At 50.8% G+C, this 9318-nt stretch overlaps 1 protein-coding gene across 1 annotated transcript in view; it reads right to left on the minus strand.

The window, feature by feature from the left end:
- Window positions 1–668: 668 nt before the first annotated feature.
- The window catches only part of SEPT11 (septin 11), a 16432-nt gene continuing 7782 nt past the window's right edge, over window positions 669–9318 (minus strand). Inside the window, exons 5-9 of the mRNA XM_009073847.1 lie at window positions 8271–8432; window positions 6529–6625; window positions 4621–4789; window positions 1693–1825; window positions 669–1350 (exon numbers count right to left, since the gene is read on the minus strand). Of these exons, the coding sequence (XP_009072095.1) occupies window positions 1159–1350; window positions 1693–1825; window positions 4621–4789; window positions 6529–6625; window positions 8271–8432 (753 nt within the window). The 3' untranslated portion in view covers window positions 669–1158. The remainder of the gene's footprint in view (window positions 1351–1692; window positions 1826–4620; window positions 4790–6528; window positions 6626–8270; window positions 8433–9318) is intronic.

Here is a 9318-nt window from a genome sequence, read left to right on the forward strand (position 1 = left end):
ACCAGCCCAGGGCCCTCCACACCCTCCCTGGGCACGAGCAGCAAACGTCAGGCCCCGAACCAGCAGCACGGGCAGGGCACGTGCAGCAAGAGCAACTGCCCAAGAGAGAAACATGTACCAGTACATCTGCAGCACAACAGGCTCTCCTGGGCTCACTGCCACACAGCTCAGGCCAGGCTGAAGTCCCCAGGTTAGCAAGAGAGACACAAGTGTCTATGCCAATCCCTACTGGCATTTGGTTCTTCCCCAGCTCGGCGTTAATGGAGTGAGTTACTCTAAGGAACACTCTGGGCTGGGAAAAGCAGTGTGGAACTGTCATTTCTGCGTGTGGGTTAAACCAAGTGTTCCCCAGTGAGATTTGCTGCATCCCCATCTCGACAGCTTTGCCGGTGGCAGGGAGCAACCAGCACTGCTAGCACGGATGACACACGAAGGACTTGCACGAGCACCCTCTTACTAGGAAGGGAAAAAGCCAGTGGAGGGTACAGGATTATACTCCTAGGATGTGAATATAAAACAGTAAAAAACAGTGCCATCACCTCTACTAAAAGGTAAGGGTTTCTTAGCTTATTATGTCAACTCACTACCACCACAAATGTCATTTACCTGCAATTACGGTACCATAGTAGTTTGTTTCTGTACAAAAATACAAACTCAAAGCTTCTTGTCTTTAAAGCAATCTTCACTTTTGGCACTAGCGTTTCCCATGTCAAAACAACATGGTGGTTCTGGTTTCTAAGCTACTTCTACTTACAGCTATAACCTTAAGGAATGGGAGCTGGAGACTACTGGTGAAGGAAGGATGGGTAGTGACCCCCTTGATAATTCTGGCTCAGCAGATAAATCTGAGTCCAAAGCATCCCACAGTTGTTCCAGAAGATGCTGGACAGACCACAGGTCAAACCTTCGCCATCCAATTGCTCTCCCATACCAGTCAGACTTCAACATAAAACTGGAAGGTACTTCTTCTAGAGAAAAATTAAGATGATGTCCCTGGCCCACCCTTTAGAAAAAAATACTTTATTTGATCAGGCTGATAAAAGCCCAGTTTCCAGTCTGGTCATGGGGAAAAGCAAATACAGACATGCAGCAAGAAAGGAAAAAAACCAACCTCCCCAAACTGTACCAAACCCTACAAAGGATGTGGGTGACAGCCGCTTACTTTTTCTTGTCCTTGTCTTTCTTGGTTTGTTGAGAACCTGCCTGCTGAGCCTGTGACTGTAATAGCTGAGCTGCTGCCTTCTTCTTCTGGAAGTTGTTCAGCTCTTCCTCAAGTTCCTTCTTTTTGTCTTCCACTTTTTTCTTCTCTTCTTGGTGAGTCCTCTTTAGGTGGTCAAACTTTTCGTGAAGCTGCCGGGACAGACACAGTCAGAATGGGATGGGAAGAGAACAATGTCTCACCCCAATTACTGGTAACGAGGCCTCCCTGCACGAACAGCACATGGTGGGCCTGACTTGGTGGGGAAAGCCCTGGCCAAATTCCCACACAAATGGTGGGAATTTCCAACCCTCATTGCCTGGTGGACTCTCATGCAAAGCAATACAACATGGACACTGAGGGCAATACTCTGTGCCTCTGCAGCAGCACATGCTCCTCTGTGAAGCCTGAGGAGCAGCTCCCTGCCCCAGCAGGACATTTTCTGGGAAAGCCCCAGCCTAGACCCTCACACCTCTGAGTTCCAGTATACTCACATCCTTCTCTGCTTCCTTCAGCTCTGCTTCCTTCTCCTTCACTCGCATGACAAACATCTGCCTCATCTCGTCCTCCTTCTTCTGGAGTTCCCCCAGGAATTCATTCCTCTTTGCTTCATAAGTCTCTTGGAGACTGTTAAGAACACAGAGAAAACAGTCAGAGCTGTGTTTCGAGCACGGTCATGAGCTTCAGCCTTTGGTGATGTTACCACTTAGAGTGTCCTGTCACGAAACATCATCAGAGGTCCCTGACTCCAGCAGAGGCAGGACCAGCTCCCCAAAACCCATCCCGGATTGCTAGGTGGCAGCAGTGGGAGAGAAACGGGCAGGGAAAAGCTGAGCACGCTGTGCAGGATCCTGTAGAGCACTAGGGCAGGATGACTGTCCTCCAAAACAAGCAGCCACTGTGTAAGCACCTCCAGCAATCCCCAGTGCTCACAGGGTGTGTGATCCCTCCCTGCTCCCACTGCCTCCCGAGTCCCTCAAGTGCAGGGTTTGTGGAGCAGGCACGGTGTGAAATGTGGCTTTGTGCAGTTCACTATGCACAAGAGGAACAGAGCAAAGCTAATTCCCACTGCTCACTCCTAACTGAGTCAGATCAGGCCTTGATTTAGGCAGTACCACCTTGGGAGACCTCTCTTTCCCAAAGAGCAGCAGCCTTCCTCCTCCGAATGACCACGTTCCTGGCTTCCTTCATTCCCCCTCTACTCCTTGACATTGCTTTATTTCCTCAGCACTGAGCTATGCAGCAAAGATTTGGGACACCAAGTATGTTGTCCGCTCACCTCTGAGATTTTCAGAGCCTCTCAGGAACCCTGGACACCAAATTCCTCTGTATTTCATTCCTTAAATGGATTTGGATAGCTCAGCCATACTGATAGTGTGGGAATGATAACTATTTCCCCCAAGATGCTTTTCTGAAAAGGCATTTTTTCAATGAAAGCTCCACTAATATCACACAGATACATTGCATCCATGTGCCTAAGGAACACACTAACCACTGGGCCAGTGGAACATCTTAATCCCAATAAAGTAAAACTTTTGCCTTTCCAGGGGTGTTTAGTAGCTCTTTTCTTCCTTGATTTTCTTGTTTGGGTTTTTTTTTTTGGGGGGGGGGTAGGATATTGAGCTGGGCAACAAAGCTGGACAGATTATTCCAAGTCTTGGGTTTAACTCTGCTAATTGATGGGCACTTCAGCTGTCCCCTAAAATACTCCCCAGACAAGATGCCCAGAGCTGTTCTGGCTGCCCTGGAGGATTCACACCATTCCAGATGACCACACCAGCTTCCCACACATGGAATGTGTATGCTAAAAGTGACAAAAATCCTTTCATGGGAGAACAGGGCAAGAGGCACCTTTGGATTCTTAACTAAATCCACAACCAGACCTCTCACAGCAGATAGAGATCAGGAGACTCGAGTCAAAACATCCCTAAAATTCAGTCTTGGGTTTGATCCTCTGACTGTGGATACTGAAACTTCAGTTCATAAACTCAGGGAAAAGGCTGGCAGGGCTTCCTGTTACATTTTCCCAGGTTCAATGCTAATCCCAGTTAACCACTACCCTAAAGCCAGCAAGCTTAATTCTCTGCTGCAGTGCCTCTGACTTCCAGAGGAGCCAAGTTCTCCCAGAAACTGGCCTGGCAACTCCAGGCTGCATGTGAAAAAAAACCAATTACAGCCCTCAGGAATAACAGTCCAAACCAAGTGGGATCCCTGCAGCTTCTCACAGACAAAGATGACAGGGGAATTAGCTTTTTAAGTACCCAAACATATGAACCTAGATGACAAGAGTAACTTGATCCCCCAACACATCCACACACTCCAGGATGCCCTGGCAAATAACATTGTTTTAAAAAGAGGACTGTGAAAAGGTCAACCAGAGGAACTAATGTTGTGCTGGGGTCTTGTGCCCTGCTCCCCCTGAGAGGTACCAAAGGCTCCTGCTCCTGGCTGAGGAGCAGCAGCCCCTGTGGCTCCCAGGGCCTGGATGCAGGCAGAGTCATCCTTTTGATCCCTGAGCTCAGGGAGAACTGTCTTCCTTACTGCAGATATACATCAGCCTCTGCCAAACAGCTTGGGAGCATGGGTTTTGTTTATTTGTTGGAGGGGAAAGGCACCCAGAGTGAAGTGTTCTGAACTAGCACGTACCAGATGGAGAGATTCTGTGCATTTTCATTTCCTTTCTACTTATAGCTTGGTCAAAAGAGGCCTCGTGTACAGGAAGCAATGGAAATACCTCAGATTCCTCAAAAGGAAGGGCTGAGCCCATCTTAAGCCATTGCTCTCCAGAAAGGAAATCCAATAAAGCTTCACACTTGGGCTTAGTAACATAACTGGGCTTGACTGATTCCAGCAGAGTTTGTGCTGCAGAAGAAATGCAGCTGGATCTACTCAACCAGTCACAAATAAACCCCCAAACCAATGCCAGTCCCTGACACACAGGTGTGTTCTGGGGGTAAACCCCCACTGAGGCCCTTGGATTCCGAGCACCTTCCCCTGGGGCACAGAGGGAGCAGTGTGGGATGCTGCTGAGGCAGTGGGTGCAATTACTGGGGGAGAGCTGGGGAGGAATGGGAAACAGGAAATGAGGGGAGAAAACAAACATTCCCTCCCCAACTCCCACACAGCTGCTGTCCCTGGCTGATCACTTGGGCTTCAGACCAATCAAGCAGTCGGACAGAAGAAACTGTGTGTGCAGTAAGCAGCCAAACCTCAAGCATGAGACCATGGCACCTTCTCCACAGCTCACCTTGGGCCAGCTGTGAAAAGCTCTAGGAGGGTCAGAAGAACATTTATCCCAGGATTTCCCCTTTGGTAACCTGTTCCACCTCAATGCACAAGTTTTCCCTCCTCTGGGCACGAAGCACGAGCTGCAAGTCAGCTGCAAAGCACAGCAGTTGTACAAGGAAGTTACCCTTCCCTACCTGAAAGGTTTGCTGTCTGGATCTGTGTCCTTGAACCCCATCTCCTCCAGCTTGCAGCGCCGGTACAGCTCGTAGTGTCGGGTGTGTGTCTGCTCCCTCAAATCCTCCATGTTCACCCGGATCAGCATCTCCCGCAGCTTCACAAAGTCACAGTGGTTCTCATTCTCAACTGCAAAGACAACAGACCAGCCACAGATTATAGAGGCATTGAATTTCAGGGGTTGGAATGGACCTTAGAGCTCACCCAGCCCCAACCCCTGCCCTGGGCAGGGACACCTCCCAGCAGAGCAGGTTGCTCAAGGCTCATCCAACCTGGCTGTGAACACTGCCAGGGTTGGGGCAGCCACAGCCTCCCTGGGCAACCTGGGACAGTGTCTCACCACACTCACAGGGAAAACTTCTGCCTAATATCTACATTTCCCCTCCTTCAGTTTGAACCCATTGCCCCTTGTCCTGCCACTGCAGTTCCTGACACAGAGTCTCTCTGGCTCCCCTGTAGCCCCTTCAGATACTAGAAGGTGCCATCAGGTCTCCACACAACCTTCTTTCCTCCAGGCTGAGCAGCTCCAACTCCCTCAGCCTGTCCTCATAGGGGAGATGCTCCAGTCCCCTGATTAATTTCCTGGCCTCCTCTGGCCTTGCTTCAACAGTCCCATGTCCTTCTCAGGCTGAGGCCCCAGAGCTGTGTGCAGGATTCCAGGCAGGTCTCACAGAGCAGAGCAGAGGGGCAGAATCACCTCCCCTGACCTGCTGCCCACACTGCTGTGGATGCAGCCCAGGCCTGGGCTGAGCTCACACTGAGCTCATGGGGAGTTTCTCATCTACTATCACCCCCAAGTCTTTCTCCTCAGTGCTGCTCTCAATCCCTTCCCCACTCAACCTGTAGCTGTGCCTGGGAGTGCCATGGCCCAGATGTAGGACCACTCAATCCCACTCTAAATCCCAGCACTGACAGGCAAAGTGTGAACTCAATCTCTCAAACTCTCTGGTCCTAGTTTCCTGGGAATAGCAAGAACCCAGCAGGCTATGTGTTGAGTCCAAGACTTCCCAAACCTATCAGCTTCTTTCCCAACAGTTTTTCCCAGTATTATCCTCTGGTGTATACAGCTGAAGACAGTAAGTCTGAAGCTGCTTCAGGGTCAGATTGTATTATTGAGAAGAAGTTGGAGAGTTTTACAGCATTGGCCTGTGAATGTTCCCCTGCAGCTTCCTGGGCCATTCTCCAACAGGATACACAGCTGAGGCCACAGCTGAACACAGACTGTTGCCATCTCAATCCTGTAGTTCCCAGCACGGGTTGGAAAGCAAGGACCAGCCCTGTCTTGGGCAGCTTCAGCCCTGCCTGGGTGGCAAACAGTGCCCTAGCCAAACTCTGCTCTCCTACAGAAAGGAGCCTGTGGCTAACTTCAGGGGGTGCTGCACACTTAAGCAGCATGTCCCCACTTCAGGACAGCAGGACAAGACAAATCAAGCACTCAAGGTTGAATTAGCTCTGCTCCCACTCCAACCTGAGGGGGCAGAGCATCTGCTGACCTCCCTGGAGAATCCCCCAGGGACACATCAGCATTTAGGCTTGCGTGCAAGGTCCCCCCCCAACCCCTCAGCTGCCCAAGCCTTCCCCATTGCTCACAAATTTTTGCTGGCAGAAAAGCATAAGGAACAGAAAATGCCAAGTTATACTTTCCAGCTGCTCCTTTATCCCCTCATAGAGTTGTTTACCAACTCCTAGTGACATTACCCTGCTGGCTCCCAAAGCCAGCTGGACATCACCACCCCATCACCAAACCTCCTCTGTGTCCAGGTCTAGGTTGTGCTTCCTCATGCCAGATTTGGATAAGGAGTATGCAGAGATCAATGCATCTTCCACCACAACGGGGCAAGGTGTGATGTGTGCCCTCAGCAACATACCCTGCACGACCCCCCAGGGGTACTGCCTGGCTTTGGCCATCTTATTGCCAATCTTCACTTCTTCAGTGCTGCCAACCACAGCAAAAGGAAGGTGGACCTAAGAAAGGAAAGGGACAATGAGGTTGGGGATTTCCTTTGCTGCATTGCCAGGGATTGTTCCTCAAGAAAGCTGTTTACTGTGGCAGCTCTGCTAGATTTAAGTTGCTTAAATGCCTTTGAAATTCATCTGGTGTCTTAGGAAGAGCAACAGGACAATCTGGATGAGAAACCTGACCAGATTTAAAGCCCAAAATTCTCAAGTCCTAAAAATACAAGAGATGCACATATTTTCCACATAATTACAAAGCATGACTATCTTAAGCACAGAACAAGTCTCACAAACTGGAAGTGAATTCGAACACTGAGGAAAAAGAACTGTGAAACAATGAAAAAGCAAATAAAGTACATCCTCCCAAGGAAGGGAGGCTAGAAGTTCAGGGGGTTCTGCTGCTACAAAGAACTGCTCATGCTTCCTCTTAAGAAGGGCAAAGCTGTGAGCAAGGGGAAGAGCAGATTCAACCCAGCCCTGGGCTGACACATCTGAGTCATGGAGCTTTGCTCCGTCCCGGTCTTTCCATGGGTGTGGTGGTGACAATCTGGGATCTACTCCCAGAAGTGTGGCTGCTGCTAGGAAGGAGCTTGCCTCAGCCACCAGCCCAGCCCTGTGGAGCTCTCCCAGCCTTAACAACATCCAAGGGGCTGGGTGCAAGCTCTGGGTGCTGTGCCAGCCAAGCCAAGGTCACAGCCCAGCTGGGAGGGGAAGATGTCAGGCAGAGGAGATGGCCACATCCTTTCTCTGTGCCAGCTTCTCCCTGCTCAGAACACAACACAGACAGGGAAGAGAGGCAATTCTGAGGTTTGGAGAGGGCCTGACATCCAGCTGGGTAGGATAATTGCCCATCTACAAGCAGCTGTGCAGGGTAACTCACAAAAGCCTTCAAGCTACAAGGAAATGGCTTAACCTTGGTGCCTCCAGCCCCTGTAAAAATGCAGTTAACAACCTTGTCCTTGCACTTGGCTCTTGAGTGCACTTGCTCTGGGGTTGGCACATCCTGTTGAGAGTCATGTGCCCTGATAAAACCACCCAAGGGCCCAGTCAACACTGCACGTCACTGCCAGCAGCCCTGGGCTCAGGGTCTTCCCTTTGCGCTCCAAGTCAGGCCCGTGGGAAACACTTGTTTTCCTCGGTCCACCCCACTAAAATGTTTGGTCTACCCTAGCCCTGTGTGCCCTCAAGTCCCAGCCCTGTTGTAGAGGAAGGGGAAGGAGGTGCAAGCCAGAGCTGCTGATGGCTACCAGCCCTGTGGAGAGCTGGGACATCACCACCGGTGCCCCAGCCTGGCCGGAAAGAGAAACAAAGGCAGCAGTGAATCACCCCCTAACTAAGCAACAAGTGGTCATTTGGGACAGGAAACCCAAACCTCAGCCCTCTGCCCTGGCTGCGTGGGGGCTCTGCCTCCCATCCTCTTCCTTTCCAGAGACGGGAATACTGCGAGAGGGGAAGGATATGAAAAAATGCTCAGAGGAGAATGGTTTGTCAGCCAATGAAGAGCATCAGGCCACGCAGCCCACGTGTGATGGGTATCTCCAGCCCCCAAACCTTCTGGCCAGCCTGGTATCTATACTTAGCTTGCAGTCTGAAAGCCAAATAAAACAGGGTACAAATGCCCACACAAACCAAGGCATGAAACCCCTCAACATACACTCATGGTGGCATTGATCTCGGCCACTGTCTCCTCATCCGTGGGGAACTGGTAGATCTGGACACCGTTGCTGACCAGCTCACTCATGATTTTACTCTTGAACTTGTGCAGCTCATTCTTTGCAATGGTGTCAGCCTTGGCAATGATGGGGATGATGTTCACCTGCAAGACAGAGACAGCACCTCCACATGTGTCACCAGGAGAGAGCATCACATGCAGGGACAGCACAAGTGCCACCAGCCAGCACCACCCCAGGGAGGACCTTCTCTAGGGCTGCTGCTGCCAGCACCAGTGCCTCAGACAGAATTTCCAGGCATCAGTGATGATGGCTTTAAACAGCAGTCAAATGCAATTTGGCAACACGCTATTTCCCGTCCTGGCGTATTCCCCTCCTCATCCAAAGTGGCTGGGCAGGAAATGCTGTCAGAGATGATTACATACTGTCCCCAAAAAAAGAAGAAAAAGGAAATGACCATCTAGGCACATCTCTCTCATGCTGCACCAGGCTGGGCTGCTGCAGGAGCCACACTCAGCCAACAGCCTCCCGCGAGTGTGTGCTCAGGGTGGTTACCAGGGACACCCGGGTGGGCAGCAGTGCTGCTGTCACCCCGTGGAGGAGGAACCAGATGGTCCCTAATCCCACCCTGACACACAGGATGGGGCTGGCAGTAACAGGCACATTTCCCCCCCTCTGCCTGCCCTCACATGGCCCCAGACACTGCTGCACTGCAGGTCCAGGTTCACTGCTCCCTGCACAGCTCTCAGATGAAAGATCAGTTACTCTCTTCCCTAGACAGGCTGCTGGCAAGGATAAGGGATCCTGCCTTCTTTCCCTTTCTCATCCCTCCAGAGGGGCAGTTTCTGCTTTTGATCTTTCAGGATTTGCTTTTCCCTGCAACAGCAGACAGAAATCTTAGTGAGGAAAACAGTGATATCGACCTCTGTGAAGGGATTTGAACTACAGTACTTGAAAATCCTCTCCTATTACATCACTGAATTCTGTTTGGAGGGTGGTCTGGAGTTATCAAATGATCCTTTGCCAAAAGAT

Source organism: Acanthisitta chloris, unplaced genomic scaffold, assembly GCF_000695815.1.
Source record: "Acanthisitta chloris isolate BGI_N310 unplaced genomic scaffold, ASM69581v1 scaffold5084, whole genome shotgun sequence".
NCBI lineage: Eukaryota > Metazoa > Chordata > Aves > Passeriformes > Acanthisittidae > Acanthisitta > Acanthisitta chloris.